The 24630-nt window shown below is 38.3% G+C and overlaps 1 protein-coding gene across 1 annotated transcript in view; it reads right to left on the bottom strand.

Annotated features, from left to right (window-relative positions):
• The window catches only part of SLC13A4 (solute carrier family 13 member 4), a 26518-nt gene extending 1888 nt beyond the window's left edge, over positions 1-24630 (bottom strand). The window contains exons 1-14 of the mRNA XM_074826035.1: positions 23744-24630; positions 17574-17702; positions 14831-14967; positions 14094-14275; positions 13307-13361; positions 11653-11695; positions 10943-11020; positions 9291-9481; positions 7897-8016; positions 4953-5054; positions 3759-3860; positions 2593-2690; positions 1304-1434; positions 367-528 (exon numbers count right to left, since the gene is read on the bottom strand). Coding sequence (XP_074682136.1) covers positions 367-528; positions 1304-1434; positions 2593-2690; positions 3759-3860; positions 4953-5054; positions 7897-8016; positions 9291-9481; positions 10943-11020; positions 11653-11695; positions 13307-13361; positions 14094-14275; positions 14831-14967; positions 17574-17702; positions 23744-23842 — 1629 coding nt within the window. The 5' untranslated portion in view covers positions 23843-24630. The remainder of the gene's footprint in view (positions 1-366; positions 529-1303; positions 1435-2592; positions 2691-3758; positions 3861-4952; positions 5055-7896; positions 8017-9290; positions 9482-10942; positions 11021-11652; positions 11696-13306; positions 13362-14093; positions 14276-14830; positions 14968-17573; positions 17703-23743) is intronic.

Raw genomic sequence — 24630 nt, 5'->3', positions numbered from 1 at the left:
ATATAGGATGAAATTTGTATCTCTTTCCTCTGCCTTTGTCACGGGTCTCCAGATTCTTTTCTGTCCCTTACAGACATCTCTGCTTTCCATGCTGGATGATAGTACACTTACCAGATCACCCCCTTGAACACATTTAAATCTGGAGGGATTTGTCTGAGAGGTAGTGAATAAATTTCTTGGTGCTAAAATATGCTTTTGGTTGCCCAAGTTTATTATTTTTCCAAAGCCCAAGACTGCAGAACAGTAACTTGGAAACTGAGGCTGACTTTCATGCAAACAGAGTGCCAATACCCTGACATCCTGCAACATTCCCATAAGCGTGTCAGGAAACAACAGACTAAAAATGTCATTGTTGTTTTTACTCACCATGCTGCATAAAATAGGCAGAAAGATGGTTATGGTTGCTGGATTACTAACAAACTCTGTTACCAGAGACACCAAAATGCAGGCCAGCAGAGTTACAGCCCAGTAGGGAAGGCTGCTCAGGGAGAGCATTTGGCGTCCAATCCATGTAGAGAGGCCAGAGGTCTGGGGAAAGGACAGAAGCACAAGAATTAGTAAATTCTTAGGGTGTTCGTAAAACAGATTCTTCTCTTTGGGGCAGTTTGCATCAGAGGATCCCACCAGGAAATAAACAAAGTTTAGATCAATGCTTTCTTGCATTTCCTTTTGTTCAGTAAACTGGATTTCACTGCAGTGCCTAATAAATAGTTGTCCATAGTAACAAAGAGATACATTTGGCAGTTGGTAACATTAAAAAGGCACCAAGGCCGATCTTCCCACTTTCTTCAGCATGTGGGGTATTGCAAATTGGTGATGAAGGGTTGCACAGGCTGGGTAGAATTCATGTAGGAGTCTATAGGAGACCTAGATGTGTATTCACAAATTACACTGAGTTTAGATATAGTCAGTAGAGCCTGGAGTGTGATTTGTCCAGTCAGGGCTAGGAGCTTGACTCAGTCGCCCAAAGAGGAGCATCCAGTGGCAGCTGAGATGTTCCCCCTCTGTCTGGGTAGCTGCTAGTTGAGAAAGTGTGAGGTATCCCTCAGATCCCGTGCCATGTCTGCCAGTTTTACAGGAATATGTAGATATTCTAAAGCATCTGAAATTACACAATTGTCTTGAGCTCTAACCATCTTTTTGTTAGCTAGATAGCTGTCTACTGAGTGAAGAGAGTAGGGACTAGGTTATATACAAACTTGAAAGTATCCACATTGTAAATCCAAACTGGAGAGCATACAAAGGGATAAAAGTACAGGTTTATAATTTTTTTAGGAAGGAGGATAAAAATCTAAATCAGTACCTTGCATCCAGCTGCTAAGGCGTAACCTCCTCCAACCAACACTACAATCTCCCAGGGCATGGTCTTCTGAAAGTCCTTCCAGGTAATGATGGGATCCAGTGTGTTATTGTCTGTTGACTTTTCACCATCTCCTATATCAAAATAAAGCAAGTGTGTGACTGGTATTACATTGACCTTTTTGCAAAGATCTTCACATTTTTCACACAGGTAGGAATAATGTAATATCGATGGGAGTTATCTTGAGAACTATCTGTGAGAGAGGTGAAGAAGTGCGAAGCATATTTCTCTGGTTAGGTCAGCCTCAGAAAATGCAGCATATTAATTCCAAATGTCCTTACTTCCCCTTGGCTGCTCTGTTGATGTGAATAGTTATAAAACTCTGTGTTTCATTCTATTGCTTTTTGAGGGACTGTGTGCTCTGTTGTGTACACTGTGTTGTGCATACACATGTGCAAATTATCTGTAGACTACAAAAACGGAGTTACAGTGGGATTATTTTCTCCATGAAGGGCATTTTCTCTCTCCAGTAGGCCATGAAGCTTGATAAAGTGCATTTATGTCCCTAAGTTTTATCTGAGGACATTATTTTTTTAGACTCCTGAGTATTTTCTTCAAGTAGGAGTTACAGCGTGTCATTTTTTCTAAATTCTGCATAATATATGTCAGTATTAAAAAAAGCCGTAGCTATATACATTTGTAATCTCTACATAAGACTATGTAGGCAATTCTGTTTTCATACAGGACTGCTGAAAGTCTGGCACAACAAGCTGATCAATACCACTGAGTGCTACCCAAACATGAATGTGAAATAACAATCATTGTTATTATCAAGAATGACCGTGAGAGAAGCATTGCACAAAATTGGAACTTTGTCTGACATTTACTGACCTCTTTTATGTTTATGACATTATCAATGATTTCTGTTGTATAAGTGATGACCAAATTATTTACTAGAGCCTATCTTCAGCCAATTTTGCAAACATCTGCATTATAGTTCTCTATAAGGAACTCCATCTGAACCTTTCCTAAACCTCAGTCCTAAATTTTGATAACTCTGTTGACAGAGAAGAGATGGTGGCCTCAGTACAAGATCTATTTGTCATCTGCTGGTTGAGACAGTATGAATTAAAGCAACAAAAAAGGGAGTTTGTTGTAGGAAGGGCTGGTATCAGAGGAGAAACTGAACCCTGACCTTCCACAATAAAAATCTCTTCTTGGAACATTTTACAGAGAACAGAAAGAGGCACTGAAAAACATGCCAGATGTCTTTCTTGCTGCATCTCCCTCACCTTTTTCCCGTTTTCCAAAACATGGCTTTTTTGCTGGAATCAGGAAAAGGAGAAAACCAAGAAATACGGAGACAGTGGCATCAGTCCGATAACCTTTCCTAGGAAAGAAACAATGGGGTTAACATAAAAACACACTAACAGAAACATTTCCAAACAAGGTACATGGCTCCAAGCAAATTGTTGCAGGTGAAGTTGTATTTCCACATCTTACTAACAGCCCACTGGAAAAATATGTCTGCATGCTAAGGATACAAATTGGATTTTATTCCCATTTGTTAGACTGACTCCTGTAGCCAACTTCAATCACTGCTCAACAGTTTTTAACATTCCAGTGAAAAGAAGAAATCCCTTTTGATTTACAAATGTATTAATTCTGAGGTACAGAAAAGTAGTGTGTTTGCTAGAAGCAAGAAACAGTAAACACATTCTGGGGAAAAAGCCAAACCCAAGTGATCCTTTGAAAATGGACTGTAGATTGATTTTAAATTAAATGTTTAAAACTCATTCTGAAAAAGTATTTTGAGGAGTGCTAAACTCCAGAGTTCCTCAGGAAATCCCAATATTAGAAATTGTTTTTCTGCCAAAATTAGGATGAAAAATTAAAATAATTTTATTCAGTAGAAATGTAAACAAAATTTAAGTTCAAATCACTTATTCTTTGGTATACATTGTGTGTTATAGTTACTTTTAATATAATTTCTTTCAACATTTAAAAGAAAAATTATTTGCCTCAGTCACCATTTTGTGTAATATTTAGTTGCACATTTTCTTGATAAAATTTATCTTCAAAAAAATACAGGTTTTGTCAAAAATTATTATTTTTAAAAAATAATGAACAAAACCGGTTTGAGTTACAGTTGCAATCTATTCCAGTGACAGCTTCTCTGTGAACGCACTAAAATGTTTTAACTTCAGAATCTGACCCTCCTATTTTTTAACATTTGAAATGTTTATTTTACTTTCTCAAGTCACTCTGCTTACTGAGAAAGAATACAAATTAAACAGATGTAGGTTAAAAATCAAAAATCCTTATTTTTTAATAAAGATTTCATTTTTTACCACCTTGTAAAAGTGACTGATGGTGTTTTTAAGGCTAAAAATTATTGCAGAAAACCAGAAGAAGCAAGGCCATATTCTTGTGAAGTTGTTTAGGGAATTTCACTTACTTCTCAAAAAAAGATGACCATCCGGGTACAAAGCCAGGTTCACGAGTAAACCAAAGCAAGGTCATTAGAATGAAGAAAAATCCAGTCACCATCTCAGGATAGCTAGAAATAAAAGCAAAAATAAAAGCTGGGAATTAAATCCAAGGTCTGTTTGAAAACTGGAGAGTAAGTTCCAGAAGAAGTAAGAAAGCAGAAATTGGTTCCAAAAAAGAAATAAAAAACATATGGAAAATAGAAAGGAAGATTAGTTTGAATTAAAGAATTCTACATTTGGCTCTCAGCTGGGAACTATCTAAACCCAGTTAAAAATAGACTAAAAATATCCGTCTGTATTTGCAGTTCAATAATTCATGAGTAAGACCTGAAGGAAAATATTTGTAAATGCTTGTTTTGTATTTGCATTATTATCTGATTAAATGTGTTAACAAGGTAAAGCTCATGTTAATATTCCACTGTAAACACTTTCTGTTGTATATTTTAAAGTTTAGAAAGCGTAAGAGCAAATGAGAATGTAAATTAGCACAGATATTTTAAACACATGGTATAAATATAAGGTGACTTGAGGATACTGAATTTTAATTTAGGATAGATTTAAATTATGTATGGTTTCATATTTAGGCACAGTCTGAACAACAGTCTGGATTCAGAGTTGATCGTATTCAACAAGTTGATCTGTCAACATTTCAGTAGAACAACACAAATGTTTTGGGAAGAATGGATTTTATGAGCTATCATCCCTTTTCAAAAATGAAAATCTTGCAAAATAATCTTTTCAAGACACGTTTCTTGGCACCCTGAATAAAGATTATGGGCAACTAGGAGGGCTGAACATCTCATGGTGTGGGAGATTGCTGCAAAGTGCCTGAATTGGGAAGAGGGTTGCTTTAATGATTTAGTTAGTTCAAAGATAGAGACAAACCTTGACTCAGATAATCTTTGGACCCTGGTATAAACCTGAATATTTCCTTTTATTTCCTTTTTCTTTAGAAATAAATAAATGAGTAAATAAATGTATGCTTGTAACAAAGTCTTCAATTTTAGTTCATTTTTGCATTTAGTTCTATCCTGGAAAGGAGAAGAAAGAGCTGACAGTTTAAGAATAATCTATGTGAGCCAAAGGCAACGCGGAGGGTAATATGAGAGGATGGTCCTGCCTAGAGAGGTAAATTTCTGAGGAAGGCAGGTCTGTTTTACCTAACATTTCCCAGTTTCTTATATTCTTCTTGAATTCTTCTCTCTGACATTTCTTCCCGTTTGGTCTTCTTCTTCTTGCTCACAGAACAGGTCTCTTTAAAGCTGAGGTAGATAGAACAGTAAAATCAGACAAGGGCATCAAGTGAAAAAAAAAAGTAATAAAAAGTAACAGCAATGAGGCAAACTGAGAATTCCAGTTGCCAGGGGCTCTTGGGAGAAGGTGTGGCTGGGGCAAGGCCTGATGGTAATGGAAAGGGAAATTACTGCATGTGTTCTTTGTATAGTGTAGTTTCCAGATCTTCTGAGAATCAATCCTAAACATAGTAGGAAGGTCCTCAGGGTGCTCTGACTAATACTGACTGGTATCACTGAGCCATCTTGAGCTGTGACTGGTCTCCCTTTGTGCAGGCTTCCTCAAACAGCTGGTGGTGGCCAGATTTTTCTGGTGCCAGAAACCTCTAAAGGTTGTGGCTAATTTCTGTCATCACATAGAAAGACCGTGACAGAGGACAGCTATCAATAGATCTTTTAATGGGGGAACTGTAATGCTTTCCAGTTGGATCAGGGGTGTCCAACCATATGGGGCCTGGTCTGGCTTTTGAGCCCAGATTTGACATGAATATTCAGAATTCACAGTAAGTAATGGGGGAAACCTGTGCTGAAGGTCCAAATAGCTTTCATGACCTGCCTGCTTCTACTAATATTGTTTATAAACCAGGCACAATCAGTGTAGCACCAAATTGCCTCTGTCACAGAGGCCAAGGCAATCAGCCTAGTGTTTTGTCATGGTGAAAAATGCCAGTACTTCTGCCAGGAATATACAAGCACAAGCACATTTCATAGCTGAATGTATTGAAACCTGTTATACCTTTGTGTGAAGATTAGGTGAAGCCCTTAGTTTATTCAGATTGCCTTCATACTATAACAAAGCCTGCACATTCCTAATTGAAATTAAGATACTTGCAAGCTCACTTTATCCTTTTCGTTTTATCCTTTTGAGCAGCACTGCTTTGCTGTGCTTTGAGCCACAAACCTCTGCTCCAGCTGTACCCTCTGTCACACAGAGGTGTGTAGTGGGTTGAGCTAAGCCAGTCTAAAATAGGCTGCAGCAGCAGAGACTTCAGTGACTGAAGTACCATGGGAGCAAAATGGCCTGCCTTTACAGTTCCTGCCATCTTAATATCTCATTTGGTACCCCACTAAAGATCCATGCCATAGCACTGGCCAAACCATGGGCTACGATCTCTCTCCATGTATCTGGTTAAGGCCAGATTCTCAAAGGAATTTGTGTAGGTCAGGATGCAGGCAGGCCTGTCTGGTTAACAAAATGTCTTAAACAGGCTTTCCATTTCACTTGTAAATAGCCATCTATGTGACAGTTGGTTTTAGCACACTGAGCACTGACCTGCACTTAAGAGTATATAAATTTCCTTGCAAACATTTCTGTTAGACTCCAATAAAATCCACCAGCAGTAATGCAGCTGCTGGAAGAGAGGAGCTATATGGTTTATAATGTCCAGTTCTATAGTAACAATTCTACCCTCAGCTCTGCTTTGCTTGCAAAAATCATTTTGTGATTTCATTATCCTTTCTCTTTGACCTAGTCTATAGCCTAAAACCCAAGTCTGATATGTTCCAGCTGGGCCAAATAGAATAGACTGGTGACACTGGGCTTCCTAGAAAAAAGCATGAACATTACGGGAATTCAGTAAGCATTTATTCACAGGCATTAGGCAGCTCTTTCAACATTTTATAAGTGTTTCTAGGCTTAGGAGGATGTGAAGACAGAGTATTGTAACCAAGCTCCTAACATAATATGTTCTTTAATGAACTGCAGTGAACAGGAGTCAGAGATTAAGGAGGCTTGGAATCAACCACTACTTCTCAAAAAGTCGATAATGCTTTGGTCTCTGGTATTATTTAGAACAATATTAATCAGCATTAGGTCTTGGATGCAATGTGGAATTTCAATTATATTTATTTTTTTTAAAAAAATAAAGTAATTGAGGGTCATGTTAGGGCCTGTTTCAAGATTAAAAAAAAAAAAAAGGACTTATTTTAGCCTTTTAATTTGGAACTACAAGGTTCAAGAGACTGACTGAGAAAAGGACATGGAGCTATTCACCTCTAAATTACGTCTTCAAATCTAGTCAAGGTCAGCAGCAAGCAGAAGTCATTATCATTTTATTCATTGTCTTAGGTGAAATAAATTAGTGATGTCAGTTCAGCTTACTTTTAAGAGTAAACTAAATCAAATTAAGGTCACTTTAATTCTGAGTAAATATGTCTGCACCACAATTTAATGCAGATTAACTAATCCACTCTAAATGCACACATTTAGTCAATTTTCATTAACTTTGCTGAGTACCTCTGCAAAGAGAATACGTGGTACAAATTAACTAGGAGACTGAACCTTGTTCTTATTTTCTTAAGCTAAGGGACTTACTGGTATCAAAAGGTATTTGTCTCTTAGGCTGTGAGTCCTTTCCACTTTAAAGAGAAATATATATGGAGTCTATTTACCTTTAATTTTAACTGGCCTTACATTAATTTTACTGAACAGGGGGCAGATCTGAAAAGTAACTTGTTCCCTTGCAGTTATTTTTCTATTCATCTTGTAAACTGTACTTTTTCAATAGGACTTTTAACAAGATTTTTGTCCACAGCAAGATCCTCATGGTCATGAGAGTCAAAAACTCAGTTGAATGCATAGTGAGGATTTCCATCAGCAATACTAAGGCACTTCACTCTCAAGCAACTATGCTGTACACTGCTGTCTATGCAGCACAGCTAAGCAATAAGATTTCCTCTGGTAATTGTTCTGGCAAGAAGGAAGTTGTGCCTTAGTTTTTGTTATTTGCAACAGGAAGGATGAGACGTGTTCTAGATGAGCCACAGATGCCCTGCCTTTGTAAGCCACACATCTTGAACAACCTGCACTCACTTGCAACCCAAGAACAGCCAATGCATCCAGAACCAAGTCAGGACCAACATGATGAGGGAGATGGGGAAACTGAACAAAAACCAGGTTCCAAAATTCACAACTTCAGCATTTGGGTAGTGGCTGTAAAGTTAAAAAAAGGATGCACAAGAAGTTAGAACGGTGAAAGGACAGGCACCTCCAATATGCATAGATGCATACACATATATATGTATATATATTTGTCATGGCATGATAGAAAAATTCCATCAGTATGTATTTGCAACAGCTGTGTTACATGTGCATAGTGAAACCAATTGCCAAATAATGTCAATCATTGACCGTGCCCCACCAAGAGTTGAGCAATATAGCATTTCACACCTTTAAGACCAGATGGTCTGGATTGTCTAGTGAGCTTCAAAAACCCTTAGAGTTAGCAGGAGTGAAATTCTGACCCTACCTGTGGTTTTTGTTAAAGCTCTTTTTAGTGTCAGCAGACTTAAGAATGATTTCACACAGAGTCTCTTTGTATGTCTTATTGTGGACCACACAAATAACTATAGTCTGCTGGCCTCTGACAAAGATGTCTGATACGTACATTTGATGGAATTGTCATAATAGCAAGATCTTTAGAAATTCTGTAAAATCCAAACCCTTGGGTTAAAGATGGCTTCTGAAATTAGTTTTCTTTGCTACCATCATTTTAGAGGGAGAAACGAAGGATACCATGGCAGCAGTGGCAGAGGTAAATGATCAGAATCAGGTTTGAGTTCGGACACATATCTGTTCATGATGAAAAGTACCACCACTCTTCTGACAGAGGTAACATTCATGTCTTTGAGAGCCCTGGGCATATATGATAAAGGAAATAGCTGACCAGAGAGCTGCTTCCCATCTCCTCTGAAGCAAAGGTGTAAGGCCACACTTCTAAGTTTATTTATTTTTGCACTACATGTTGAGCAGCCCAAGTAACACTAGTGATGCCTTTAGGTTCACCATAAGAACTTGCTTTCTAAGAACCCATAGAACAACTTGAAGCTGATTTTATGACATTTCTTCTTTTGTGAGTATTTATCTTCTTTACTCTATCTTCATGGCTTTAGTGTTTACTTTTCCAGAGTTCCTGCTCCCTTCATGATAATTAGTTTGTAAAATCAAAAGAAGTTGCTGAAGAAAATTAAATGCTACCACATATTGAGAAATTTTTATTTTGCATGGAGAAAGACATAGATATGTATTAATTTAAGCTCCCCCTTTCAACCATTAACCACTAATAATAACATTAGAGGAGGAAACAAAATTGCCCTCAGAGAGACTGTCTTACAAAGTTTCCTTGAGGTAGTAAATAACCCATGGGGAAAGCCACAGAGGTGGTAACGACCCAAACACCATTCTCACACAACCTCAATATCACTTACTTGTTGAAGTGCTCTAAGAATATGAGGCTAGTGGAGGTCCCTATGATGGTTGTCAGTCCTCCAATGGTTGCTGCGTAGGAGATACTCAGTGAGAGGCATTTACAGACCATGTGGTCATGTCTGGTTTGATACCGGTACTTAGTGTTCAGGCCCAGTTCTGAGGGCTTAGGTGGCAGGACCAGTATCTGAGCCTGTAAGGGGATACATTCACCAGAGAAAGCAAATGATCAGAACAGCAGTCCAACTTGCTCTAGTGCCATGGTGATACTGGTCCCAGAGAAACAACAGATTTGTGTAAGAGGGGACAGTTTTTTTCTTTACAGGGATTAACTGGGATCAGAACTAGAAACCTGTCCAGGGGCCTGAAATTGCCTGGTCTGTGGCAGAAATGTAGGACAAACAGTAATCAGACTTCTGGCTATGGTTTGGGCCAGCTCCAGTTCTGACTGGAATCTCAGCAGGATACCGAAGCCTTTGTGGGCTTCAGGGGAGGGATGCCAGCACTGCAGCAGTAGAAATCCATAATCCTTGAGGCTTATGAGCAGCCATGGTGGACTCAGAGCCTCTAATTAGGAATGGAGTGCTAGAGGTCTCAGAAACGGCATGAAAAACGCTGGACAATGAGAATATAGAAGAAAAAAGATGCAGGAAAATACTGCTCCAAAAGAAACTTTCATAGCAGTACCAGGAAAGTCTCCATGTTGGTTAATAAAGTTCTTGTACTGGAAAAAAAGGTACAGTACTTCAAAGCACTTCACATGCAATCCAAGGCTGTCATTTAGGATCAGGAAAAAGGCAGCAAGTGGTTCAGATGGATTTGTTAATTTATTGATTTGGGTTTATGTAGTAAAATCAGTCATGCTATAGGTTCATCATCATTGTGTGGGTACCCTGGCTACAATCTGTGTAGGTTAAAAGTGAAGTGAGTATACTAGTTACAAAATAACCACTGAATGTGTATGGGAAATGGGTATAAGAGGAAATTAAATATCAGGAACTGTGCGTTAGCCTATTTTGGAAACATACACTCAGATTCTTTTGAACTGTGAGTGCAGATTCGTGTGTTGATTTTAGCCTAATCTTCCTGGACTTCAATTAAGATACTAAATAATTGTAGTCTAAACAGAAATCACTTTTTGGATCCACTCAGAAGAAGTAGAAATACTGGAATGGACTGATGTGATGGAGGATTTTGAGGGTGGATATTTGTCAAGACAAAAAGGAGGTGGATACTAAGACTACCTAACGAACTGGCTGAACAGTTCGATGGTCCATGCCTGCTGCTGGTTTAGTTCTGAATAGGATTTTGTGTGACAGGGACTTATTTTTGAGTTGGGCTGCTTTCCAAGGAGACTTTGCAGAAATAAAGTGGGTAGAACAGCCAAATAAGAAGGGAAGCTTGTGATCACATTACTGAATGTAAAGCTAAATGAATTGTATTAGCCACTGGGGGAGAGGCTTCTGAACATACCTTTGCTGGGGGCATCTAAATGGGAGCAAGAACTAGCAAAGGGCCAAGCCATGACTGCTGTAAGATGATGGAGAACGATTCCATGTAACACAGCTTACAAGGAACAAATACGAAACAGTGGGGAGCAGATGATGTTCATGTCTGTCTTTTCCCTCACCCCTCAGGTCTAAGATCTTCTTACCTGAGGTAGGTGCTGCCCATTGCTCTTTGAATTCATCGTTCCAATAGGGTTGGCTATCATGTGCACACCATTCATACTCTGTAGGGAGTAAAATGCCTTTGGATTAGTATTTCTTCCATTCCTAGGGGCACTTAGGTTAGAATTTATGATGCTTTCTAAAGGTCATGGGTAGTGGGCTTTTGAAAAAAAAAAAAAAAAAAACCAACTAAAATTTCAGCTGTAAACTTTACACTGAAAAAAAAAGAGATTTGGTTTTATTTTAAAGTGATCTTAAAAGTGAGTTTATAATAAGCTTAGGTCTTCTCCCTCTGCCATGTAGGGGAATCTAACAGGACCTTTGCTAGAGACTATGACTTTGTTATATGTGTAGGTTCTAGTAACTGAGATGTCTCAGCTGCAGAAGCTGGCAATAACTGGACAATAAAATATTATATCTGAACTTGCTAGAAACCATATGGAATTGTTAGTTTACTGACTGGATCTCAAGATCTCCAGCAATAAATACAGCAAACACTACAGATCTAATGTTCCCCAACTTTATTTGTGCAAGCAGGCTGATAGTTTAAATACAAAGCAGGACACTCTGCCAACAACCACTGCTTGCTTGAAATAAAGGAAACAACAGTTTGTTGCACAGCTGTGTGGACTCTGCTCTGATGGTTCCTGCATTAGAAGACAATGTAGCTCAGAAGATACACCTATGACAATACCTTTGAGTGCATCAGGGAGCTGAAGTCAGTAGTAGTAGTAGCACTAAAAACAAAGAAAGGAAAATATACTTTAAAAATGCGTGTTCACCCAGCTCTCTCAAAAGGCACACATCATGGGTAGGAGAGGCAACATCTGTGGGAGAGCTAGTGCCTACTGAAATGGTGAAGAATACCATTTATTAGTGCCTCTTATGTGGTGTCTCAGCCAGACACGTAAGAGTCATTACGTTTCACAGCTCTATCTCCAACTGCGTAGCAATGGGGTTCCACCTTCCATGCAAGAAAAAATATGTATTCTAGGTAGTATATACCCCATTATAGTAATGGACTCCATTCACATTGGAACGAATCACCAGGCAATCCAGCTCTACCACTGCCTTGTTCTACTCAAGTTCTTCTGCCGACCTCTCCAATGCTGTTTCTGAGCACCTACCTGTACTACGTTAAAGCCTTCACTAAAATCTGTCCTGTGCAACATGTGGACCATGCAAACAGTCTACTGAACTTTTACTTTGACATTGAAAACAGGTTTAATTCCAGAAGATGAGCTACTTTTCTGAACAAATTTCAAGCTCTTTTTACAGTAATTTTTATAATAGCTCTGTTATGCAATATCCCACACATGTTCTTCCATAGGGATTAAAGGGATTAATGGCACAATGCCAAACTGAAAAAATGATTCTATACTGCACAGAAAATATATCTGGGATAAAAAGAGATAAAAGAGGGAATATTGGAGAACCCCTTAATCTCGAGACTAATAAGAAAACTATTTAGATCTTGCAAGTCGTCAGCATGTGCTCTTTGAAAGATAATGCTTGTTTCAAAGTAAATTTTTAAAGGTGTAACAAGAACCTGTTTCTCTTTTATTTTGAACACTTATGAACAATATAGAAGGAGCTCAAGAACACACTCCGTAATTCATTCTCACACCTGTAAGAAGATGTTCCTCATAGTTTTAGGACAATAACTTTGTATATTCTCCTGTGTATCTTGAGCTGCTGGTTAATTTGATAATTTGACAAATAAATTAGTCCTTTCCTTAATTTGCCCTTTTCACTTTACTAGATTTTACTCCAAATAGAGACCAGGTTGAAACTGTTAGTGTTTCAAACTTCTGAAGAAATTTGTCTATATTAAAAGAAATATTTTACAGGGGTTTTGGGGGGAGGAGGGATGTTTGTTCTTGGTTCCCTCTACCCCCACCCCTCTCCCCCCACCTTAAATGCTCTTGACAATTCACATTTTCCTCAGGAATCCTCTGTAAGTGTCTTCCTTCCGGATATGTCCTGTGGGCACTCCATACTGTGCTTGAGTCCTCTCCATTACTGTTCCTTCAGGGGAACAGAAATAAAACTCTATGGACAGCACTCTCTTATACAGACTTCAAAAGATCTTTCAAACCCTGAGAAACAATTTCCTTCTTTCTAAAATGGACATGGTGTTAAAAAATAAATGAATACTGGGAAGCTTGAGTGATATCCAGACCATTACATTAATCCAATTTCTCATATAAGCCTTCCTTGTCAGTCACATCTGAAATATTCACTTGTAAGCTTCTGCTTGCCCTTCCTGACTCTATTCCTGGGTTCATCTCATTGCAACCTGTGTAGGGCTCAAATCTCCGGTCGTGATGTACAGGGTTCATTCTTACTCCTCATTGATGAAGATAAGCTCCAGTGAAGGTTGGCCATGCTTTTCGCTGAGACCTGCAACAAAGGAAGAGAAAGCAGGCCTTGGGGTAAGAACTGAGTTGAGCCCCTGGGCCACACCACTGGACATGGAGAAGCTATGCAAACAAAAGTTTGTCCAAACCCTCCCAGGTTTGTGACCTTTATGAAGCATTTTATTGTGTCGTATTGTCCTGGTCATGTGCCTCTGGCATTTAAAAGACTATCATGCCTAAGTATGGGCAAGGTTAGATGATATAATTTTCAGCCTGGAATCTGTGAATTGAAAGAAGATTTTTTTCTTCCCAAATCCTTTCTTTCTGGGAAGGAATGAACAAAATGAACCGTAGAGCTCTTATCAATGTTTTTTTGTGGCACCTGCTCTGACCTGGGCAGCCTGGAACGTCAGGGGTAGAATGGGCAAGCGTAGGATTGTCACAGAGTACACTTTCAGGCCTCTTCTACATTTCTTTGACTTTCTTCTCAGAGGTTTCCTTCCAACCTCGTGAAATCCTGTGACCTAAGAGTTTATGACACACATGGCCTAATTCAACATAAATAGTCTCCCAGCTCCGATTTTCCAATTACATCTTGAAACTTTCTTTCATTTTTTGAAAGAAATATCAGAGTACAAAAAGAAAGAGTCTGGACAAGCATCTTTGGCAGTACAAGTCAGACAGCTCTGACCTTGATAGAATTTGAATAATGTGTATCAATGAGTCTGGTCACTGTTAAACAAGTGAGAAAAGAATGACCAATATTGACAAATACCTATTGGTTCGTTTTCTTCAGTAATGGTGCTGCCTGCAGTACTGATGACCTCATGCTCCTCCTCAGCATTCACTAGCTCCTGGAGCACTGCCTCCACGATTGGCATCACCATGGCTGTGGTGGATGTGTTGGAAAGCCACATGGAGAGCACCGTGGTGCAACACATAAAGCAAAGAAGCAACCTGGAGTACAACACAGGGAAATCTCCTTGAGGCACTTTCAGAAATATTAAAGGTCTCCTTGCCAAACATTTTCATTAATAAGCTGATAATAACATGAGGTCTTTTTCTTTTTGTGGGTTCCAAAATATCATGCTGTGCACAGATAAAACACTGCCTTGTGCTGAGAACTGTCATAAGACAATATATCATTGGAAGCCGTTTGCTGCCCCAGGTGAAAATCAGCATGTGATGTGACAAACAGCGATTTTCAGCATATACAGGATTTAAGCATCCTTTTGTGTTTACTAAACAACAGGCCAAGAAGGAACAGAGAGACTAAAATCAGTATGAGTGAAAAATGGAAAGCAGAGGGACAACAAGCCAAGGAGTAGGAGGTGGCAGAAAGAGGATGAGAAAATTTTTAAGCTTTCAAACTCTGAAAGGAAAGGTGAGTAGGAAGAAGAGCACCAAACCAAGGTAGCTTTTGCCCAGGGATGGGAAAGTCAAAGTTGTTATTTGCTCTTTCAAGCTGCTGCTGTCAACCTCAGATTACCCTGAAGTCAAAGGTTCACTCACATGCCTGGCTTTGCTCCAGCCATCATGACCATGCGCAGGGCGATTCGTTTGTGGAGATTCCACTTTTCTACAGAAGCTGCCACACAAATCACGCCCATGAGGAGCAAAGTGGTGTTCTTGAAATATTCAGCAGCCACCTGTATTAAGGGCATGGGGGAAACAGTCAGTTAAAAAAGCAGTAAATACCCTACAAAGAGAGTACACTGAATGAGAAGAAAAATAGTATTGTGGATTTTTTTGCCTAGAGAAAGACTGACAGGAAGCTGGAGAAAATGAGGAATTCATAAGTTAAAATGTTCTTTTTAATCTCTTTCATGTTGTGTTTACAAATAACAAGGCTCTATGCCCACTCATAAGTAGGTTTCTCAGCTTTGAAGAGATCAAGAGAAATGTTACTTCTTTGAGTTCACTGTTCACTGCCTGCAGTTAATCATACTCCTCTAGGCCCAGACTGAAACATCCACAGACAAACCTCTGTACTGAAGGCAGCTAATTCATGTGCTTCGTCTGCTTTTTCATTCTGGAGATGTTGTCGTCTATCTTGTTTGTATTTCTTACGTCTTGTACAACTGTTGGGCAAAATGTGGCATCCCTAGAACCTACAGTTTCAGAAAAAAGTCCTTTGGGACATGCTCTCTGAATGCAACAAAGAAAGGTTGGGATATTGTTGTGATGATCCACAAACCCTGTACCAGAACTTTTCACAATGGAAATCCATCTCCATTGTATCAGGAAAATAGGGCAGAGTTTCAAGAAAGAGAACTTTAAATGAAAGGACATGAACAAAAATCATCAGTTGGCTCAGGAAAAAATTCCACGTATGGTCCTCCAAAGCAGCATTTTTGAATGTGGGGCTTGCTAAGATACAAGAAAATGTTCTGTGAAGCGACTGCAACAAATAACAAATGAAGCAAACCAAAACATTCACACATACTCTCTCTCCTGTGTGAAGCAAACAAAATGGGAGAAAATAAAAGTTACAAACAGATGCTTAGAGTTCAGATAAATTTTTCATTTAGTTCTGCTGAAATTTTTCCCAAGCTGTTGCTGGAATATTTTTTAAAAAAACATTGTTTCTTCATTTTAAAACTATTCCTCTAACCAAATGTAGGTGCCAGCATTTTAAAACAATTAAACAATTAAAATCAGTAGAAGCAGTGTTTTTTCCATTGTCCTCAGTTATACTAACACTCCTCCATAAAAGTGCAAGAATGACACTAATGTTGTTTTGTGAAAGCTGCAGCAAGTTAAGTATTTAATTATATGTATTTAACAAATCCCAGCGGTGACCTAAATAGACTTGGCCATCACAGCTGTGTGCCAGAACTTTTTTGGCTTTCTTCCACTGGTTTCTTTCTCATTAACTTACTTTATTTTCCTGCTACTTTGTTAAAAAAAGATCTTGGACTGAATGAAAGGAATCCATCAATCCAGCAGCACAAAGAATCTGTTGTTTTCCTTTATTCTTTTCACAGTCATTTTGAAGAACCAAGTGAATACTAATGTTCTTATTAATACACATGTACACATATACAACACACTGGCTCATGTTCTTAAGCCCCTGTGACTTATTTGTAGCTTAAACCGCTAGGCAAGAGCCCTGGGTTTCTTTGGCACTCCAGAACAGCAGACTGGAAATACTGCAGCATCATCAGAATTGTTTATTTTAAAATACAGGGTTTTGTTACTGTTCTTAAAGCAAATAATATATTCTCTGCAGTAATCTCACTGTCACTTAATCTGATGTTACATTGAATTTCCGTCAGGCTGCCCTTAGATTTTCCTTCTCCAATATGCTGCAGAATTTCATAATGAAAATGTGTAACTACTTTACCTTTATGTTAGGAAAACAAAATCCTGAAAAATATTTAACTGTATCATTATGGAAATGTATGTGATTATATTACATAGTTGTTACACCACTGGGAGGACTAAGACAGGTCATAAAACTCTTGGTTCATGCTTGGCTCCATCCATTTATGGGTATGCCCAGTGCTAGATTGTGCTAGAAATTCAACAATTTTATGGTTGCTATATATTCTTCTGTGTTCTTATCTGTATTTCTAGTCCTTGTAAATCAAGTGTGATGCCCCCTCACCCTCAAAAATGAGAGGAAAAAACCAGGGGAAAAAAAGCTGTAGGTGAAATAAAATAAATCCTTGGCATAACATGAAAGAAAGTAACATTCAGAAAAAACCCCAAGTAAGCAAATTCAGAACTGATCATAGAAACTTTTTTGTACAGCTACTCCTTTGCCTTAGAACTCATGGCTACAAAGCAGCACTAAGGTTACAGTTTGAAAAAAGGACTAGACATTCACCTGGGTAACAAAATTATCTAGTCTTACACAGTAAATGGTAACTGGTTTTAGAATATGTAGCCTCTTCCCTTATACATCATCTATAATAAATATAATTCGAAGGAAACTTTACAGTTTATCCCATAACTGCTTTTTACATGGTTTTGGAGGAGGGAAAAGATGGGATTGTTTGCTGCAATGGGTTTGGGGAATTATCAGTGGTGCAGTAGCTGACAGGATGAACAGCCCTCTTGGCGAATATAGCCTTTCCTATATCTATCTTCAGTAGAAGAAAGAGTTGGTTGGCCCAAGTTACACATTACAAGATGTACACTTCTTCCTCCCATACCTCTCAGTCTTGCTAGTCCACTAAGATTAGTTTTATTCAAATAATTCACAGAGATAACGAATATTAAATGATAAAAAAGTGCACACTGCTCTGACCTCACTGGACTTCATGACTCCAAAAAGTGGGTATAGGAAAGCAGGGACTAAGGCTGCTGCACCAAGAGGTACCGCTTCAGAAACCCAGTATACAGCTGTCACGATCAGCACGTAGGCACATGAGGCTTCCTGTAGGGAGAAAGCACAGAGGTGACGTGTTACTGCCCCAGCCCCTGCTTTGGAAACCTTATGAACACATTCATAGGACTCATCAGACTGCAGGTGCCTGCACTTATAAAACTCAACAAGGACTGCCTAAGGACCACTAAGATGCAGCTGTTTGGGTGTGAAATCTAGGTTACCACTTGAAAGGCCAGTTCCAGCAGATGATGCAAATGAAAGGTTTTGCACATAGGCTAGGGCAAAACATTGGGATAAACATATTTATCAGCAAAATAACAGTTCCAAGTGTATTTACAATTTTGTTTGATTTCCATAATCTAATATTTACCAAGTGTTCAAGCATGACTCCTCAGATTGGTCCTGTGGAGCTAATATATCTACATGCCTTTCTCTCCAATATTGGACAAGAACAGGAACCCATAGTTTTCAGAATCAGATGAGAATGTTCACATTTGCCATATTGTGGATAAAACAGTGTGGCTCTTTTGGGAAATACTCTGGAAGATTGCCTTTTTAAACAGTGGGCAAACCTACGTTTTCTGTCAGTTGATTTTATTTTCTCAGGTAATTTCCACAGACCCTTGGAAGAAGACCACAGACCTGAAAGGCTTAGAGGCAATGGGTTAAAAGAGTTAATCAAACACGTTTGCTGCTGTCCAAGGTTCAGGGAGAGAAAGTCACGACAACACCGTGCTGAGCATTCACAGAGAGCTGGTATATGATGAAGAAAAGTACTACCCGCTGAATATTTTTACAAGAAAATACAGTTAGTCCACCAAAGTCTTCTGGTCCATTTTTTAGATAGATATGTCTTTATTTATGGCATTCAGTGGAGTTCTCCTTGGGGTCAATTTGCTGTGCTTAGAAACCTGGGGGTATTTCCTGCTAATAATTACAGAAATTACCCTCAGGAAATTGTTTTTCCTTCCCTTTCCCAAATTTAAAGCTAGCTCCTGTAATGGGTTTAACTGGAAATTCTGTGGAAGCTAGTCAGTCTGCACTGATTTAGAGCCTCTATAAATCTACCTGTTCATTATTCACTGGATGTTCCATATGAATTTATTGAGCCATATGGATTCATAGCTCACAATGGTTATTGTTTAGAAAATTCACTGTTCACAAATGCTATTTGAGTGTGTTAAAATAAAAATTCATTACTTTTGTTTCTTGACTGGATGACTCCCAAATTAAGTGGCATTCAAGAAGCCACACAAGCAATTCCCACAGATCCTTATGTAAATCAATGAGTGTGTGTTACACTTCATTATTTTTACAATCAGTTTTGTGAATAAGGTCTAAAGTAAGACTATACAGGGATGTGGGTTCAATGGAATGAATCAATAGGTTGTATTTAAATTCACATTTATACATGTCCTTTCTACATTACCTCTAACAAAAAGCCACAATCAGCTGTTCCTCTTTTTTAGTATAGCTTATAGTAATAACAGACAGAACACAGCCCAGAGAAAAACTTAAGATAGATTGCTATGTGCAATTTCCTTTACTTGCTTAAAAATTGCAGCCCAGCTTACTAAGAAGCTTGGGTTTAAATTAGCTGCCAGACCTTGCTCTGACTCCTATTTCAGAAAAGTGTAACATTAAACAGTTCTGATTCAGATAAGCAGGTCCACCAAAATAACTGAAATAAAGCTATCAGGAAAAAGAATTTCCTTGAATCAGATGAACTCAAATTACTTTAGAGACTATAAAAAAAAAGCTATTGGAGAAATTTAGCTCTGGATTGTTCCTGTATGGATCAACAAGTACTCTGAACCACACAGAAATATGCTTATTTGTTTCTCTCCCTTAAATATTATAGAAGAGTGGTTTAGGTTTTAAGCTCTTCAGTACAGGTTTCACTAGTCCTCTATGATCAGGTCCTTCAATAAAATATTACAATAAAAGATTGTATTGGAGTTGTAGCTTCATTGCTACCAAGAAGAAATTGTAAGAGAAGCTAGAGAAGGTTGGCTTAGAATGGATGAGATCAGAGGGGTTTTTTTTAATATTAATGGATTATAAGTATGCATTTCAGAAAATGGATTTGCTCTGCTGTTTGAAACTCCAAAGACTGGTGTTCACTTTGTGACAACTTCAAGTGATCACTCAGTAAAAAAACAAACAAATTATTTTGACTTAAAAATGGAAATAATTTAAAAAGTGAGACGATATGCATCAGAGATTTTCAGCACTCTCTACTAGGAAGACAAAATGTTTTAGGATGAGAGTCACGGAGCTGATGGATTGGCTCATAATCATTAGCCAAATTGCTGCTCAGTTGCCTTTAACTACATTATACTTCATGGTTAGTATTCCACAGAGCAGAGCGTAGGGTCATTTTTGTGACCTAGTGACTGACACATTTTTTATTTTTTAACTCATTAGTTTCTGCTAAAAAACTACTATGTTTGCATGGGGTCTGTATGACACCCAGCAGTTGTGTGAGGAGAATAATGCTTTTTAATGAAAAAGTATTGATTTTTATTTTAAAGCAGTGCAGATATAAGATCCAAGAGATATGTTTTGACAAAATAATAAAACTAATCTCATCCTAATCTTATTCCAAACTATTTTCTTACTCCAAAAATATACTTTAATTTCTTTGAGCATAGATTGTTATATTCTATTGCTCTCTGTGTGTAGCAATAAAGTAGACAACGGAAATGCAATAGGACAAAGGGAAGTTGCATCTCTATCAAAACCCATCTGGGATAGGCACTGAGTCTTTGTGTTTCCTATGCACTAGGCTGTAATCAGTTTACAAACAAAACTAAAATAGAGCACATTTTTAAATGGTATAAAACTGGGTAGCAAGTACTAGGAAAGCCAAGTTTGATAATGTCCACTAAAAACTTAATCACCTTGTCTAGCAACTTTCTTTCTTTCTTTTCTCAGTGCTTTAAACCAGCTCATTTCCAAGAGAAATCATATTAATCTCTTCTATTTAATCAAATTGAATTTATACGTTTAATGGTCACCAGAGCTACTAAGTACTGGACTGAAGTAGTGGCTGTATAATTTTAACTATTTCACCCTTCTCACTTCTTGTTGTACAGACAAAAATTACTGTCAAACCCACTTCAGGGCTTGAAGCAGGGAATAGGAAAACATGTGATGGTTGGAGGGACTACCACCTGACTTCAGTCAGTCCCTTAGGGGAAAAGAAAAGAAAAACTGAAAGGAAGCCATGGCTAAAAATTCCACAATAAGGGTCATGCATAAAATTTTTGTAACTAAAACATCTGAGGATCTCAGAATGATTACAAAGAAGGAAAAATTCTGTGTTGGAGACTTGCCCACTTAAGGATGTGCACTGCGTATTTTGCATGCAGGCATGTGGGTAATCTGTGCAAGGAAGAGGTAGTCTATCCTCTGTACTACCATCTTTGAGGTGATGGGATCAGACTATAATTCCCTCCCTTCAGCTTGTGTAAATAAATACAAAGGTGAATGAAATTATGCTACCCGTGGCTGTTCAGAGTGTGTTCTGTGCTTTAGGGTCCATTCTGCTGATTTGGTATGTCAAGGTGACAACATCACTTGATGCTGCAGGTCTCACAATGTTCAGGAACTCTTGCTGACTTTTGAGGAGTCATCCATATGTGCTTGACTGGGTTCGGTGTGGCCACAGGATCAGCAGTTATAGGAGACCCTGCCCACAACTGACTGAATTCATGTGGCATGCTTTATGGTATCACTGGTGGCTTTATGAAAAAAGGTGGATAAAGATGAAAAAAAAGATGCAAAAATGATCCCATGTCACTGTTAACAATGAGGGAAATAAGGACAGAATGAAAAAGAACCACAGTTTGTAAAGCACACAATGTTTCTTTCTGTATGTGTCATGACCTGGAAGGCACTCATCCATGTCCCAGACCTGCTGTACAAGTCATAGGTCAGATATAAACTTTGGAAAGGGAAGAAGAATTCAAGCAAATTTTCTCAGGTTTATTTTTTATCCAACCATATCTTGACACAAAATAATAGAAAATAAGCTGTGGACATTATTCCCATCAGCCGTATCTACAAACAGTTCTGAGTCCCCATGCTCCCTTTGATCGCTCTTGCCACTACACATGTAATGTTCCTTTGACATTTCCAGAGTTGTGCTGATATCATCAAAGAAGCTGCAAGCTGATTCCTTGTAGAAATGCAAATGTAAACCACCTGGTAATACTGATCTCTATAAGAAAGACAGAAAACTAATACAATTTTCTGATAAATGAAAATATAAGTAAGTCAGCAGGCTACAAATTTAATCTTCAGGTTTAAGAAATAATCACAGTCAATGGGTTGTAACAAAATAAATACTACACTAAACCACTTCAATAGTGTGTTGTCAACTGAGTTTATTTGGTGTAGATGTTTTCTTAATATCATTACAAACATTTGTCCAACTCTGGATCAGATTCACAGCTATATTTTAGCATCTGTGGTCATTCATGTATATATGATGGGTGTAAAACATCTGATGGTTTTTCATATCACTTAGCAGTAAAGAAATGCATGAGGTGCAGAGTAATAGCGCAGAGGAGCTTGTACTGTATAATAGCAATTCTTGCAACAATACTGTCAGTGAACTTCTGTTTCAGCACCCATAGGACACTATTACAATTCCCTTGTTACTAAAGAGTTTCCTTATTGCATCCTGTGCCTCTGAATCCACTAGGAAGCAAACATGAATGACAAATTTTAGTGCAATGAATCTAACGTTTCCTAGGAGAGATTCTCAAGGGACATGGAGCATGATGCTGTTACAGTGCCATATGGACATGCCCGGGAGTATTTGTTCTTATGTCACCCTTCCAGTGACATTGGGGGAGATTAAACCCTCTTTTAAAACAAGCCTCTGTGAAACGGTGAGCCCTGCTGTTCTCTGAAGAAATGCATGATTGTCTATCATTTATTTCCTCTCTCTCAAAGAGATGGAAAACTGCTATAAGAGGACAGTCGAGATGACACACATTGAAATTCAGAGCAGAAAAATTCATTCAAAGTGCAACATACAGTTCAGTGGTGTAGGAACATTTCCTTTCTATGAGTCCTGTTTTTCTCTCCAAACCAAATACTACAGTTTTATTTTTGAAAACAGCTATACAATTTCTAATCCTTTGCATTTCTATTTGATAAAGTAGTAGTATTCATAAATCCTCTGGTACTAGAAGGAAGAATTAATCTTTAGCAGGATAGAGGAAGGAATGGAAACTGCTGCATGATTTGGCCAGAGTTCTCTATAGAATTATGGAAGCACCAGCTGTAGAATTTTTAATGCATTGCAAATTTTGATAAGTTAAACATCATCTCTGTAAGGTAGGAAAACATTGTTATTTTATAGTTTACAACTGCAGAGGTGTGCGTAAAGAAAAGCTAATCTCATGGGCAAGAATATTCAGTAGCTCCAAAACAGCGTTAGGAGTGCAGCTGCATTCACTACCATTCCCTGGTCTGTGTGTTAAGCGCAGACTATTCCCTTCTTTGTACTGTTGTGTATGTCTCTGAGCCATCATTTACCAGCCACTGCCAGAGCTGCAATGTTTCAGTAGAGGTACCTACAGCTGCTTCAGAGTAGTCTATGCCATGTATGATGCTACATGTCTGTCACTGAGTCCTAGTTCCTGCCTCACTTGAATTGCTACCCTATAAACCCACACTAAATTGACAGTCCCTCCATGCATACTTATCACTAAAAGCTAATTACACTAAAAGTATTCCTTTTAAGGACATCTCAGAATTCTATGGATATGTTTGTTCTGTTCCCCCCTCCACAAACACGTTATTGTAGAAAAAGAAGAGATACAACATTCCTGCTTTAAAGTAGTGCTTTATTAGATTCACCTGGTTCTTCAGCTCTGCTTGTGACATGACTCAAGGTAGCTCTGGTTCTTACTGTGATGGCTTCTCAGTCCTTCAAATTTGAGTCCTTGATTTTTCTAAGAACTATGCTTATTTAGATCTTTGCCTTTCTTTTTGCACACTGCAGACTTATCCAACATGACTACCTACTGCACTCAGAAGATTTGTTAAAAAGAAAATGAAAATGTACTTACACTGCTGGGGTATAAGAGTGGCAGAGGAAGCAACAGCAGTGGAATGAGAACAACGAGCAAGAGATTTCTGGATCGGAGAATCTCCTTCATCATTGCCATGCTCTTTTACTTTCTGGTGGCTTTCTTCTCCTTGGGTTTCTTCTCCGGTTCCTCAGATACTCCAACTTCCACTTCACGTTTTCCTTCACCTGTGTCCGGATTTCCACAAAACGTCTCTCACTGCCTCATTTCTATCCCCAACCGGTTACCTGAAATAGCTTTCTTAATTTAGTTATTCTTCAATCTGTTGTTTTGAAAAGTTTTTCAATTAAAAAGACATTCAGTTTATGTAGGGCTCACCAGCACATCCAAATTATTATCACACCATAACATGTAGAGATTTGTAAATTGGAGCATAGTGATCTTTTGATAATTTTTCTTTTAAATTCAGAAGCACAGGTGTAGCTGTGTTGCATCCTCATCCCCATGTTTTGGAAAGTTTTTTTCTTTCATCATCTAGCAATATAATTTTCATAAACTAGGAGAGATATGTTTCAGGATTCTTTTCTTCCTGTTTGATAGTCTGAATGTCTCAAATACAGGTTTCTTTTCTAATGCAAAATTATTAAACTTAACAATTTATTGTTTGCTGCACAGAGGAAAATTTGCAGGTATTCCTTCTTTAAAAAAATAAAAATAAAACCATCTGCAGCTCCTCCAGATTTTGTCTCTTTGCTAGAGTTTTGGCTTCTACTTTGTATCTACCTTTACCCTACTTTTGCCCTGAGCTTGGAATTCACAGGGCAGCAATTCCAACACAGATTATACTTGGTCTCAAGATAAAAACTTGTTAAAAAGCTTCGTGCAACTCTAATTCTCCAATAAGGACTGCAGAAGGTAGTAGCTGC

The sequence above is a fragment of the Strix aluco genome, chromosome 5, assembly GCF_031877795.1.
Source record: "Strix aluco isolate bStrAlu1 chromosome 5, bStrAlu1.hap1, whole genome shotgun sequence".
Classification (NCBI taxonomy): Eukaryota; Metazoa; Chordata; class Aves; order Strigiformes; family Strigidae; genus Strix; species Strix aluco.
The sequence above is the reverse complement of the archived record's forward strand: the minus strand, read 5'-3'. Positions and strand labels throughout refer to the sequence as shown.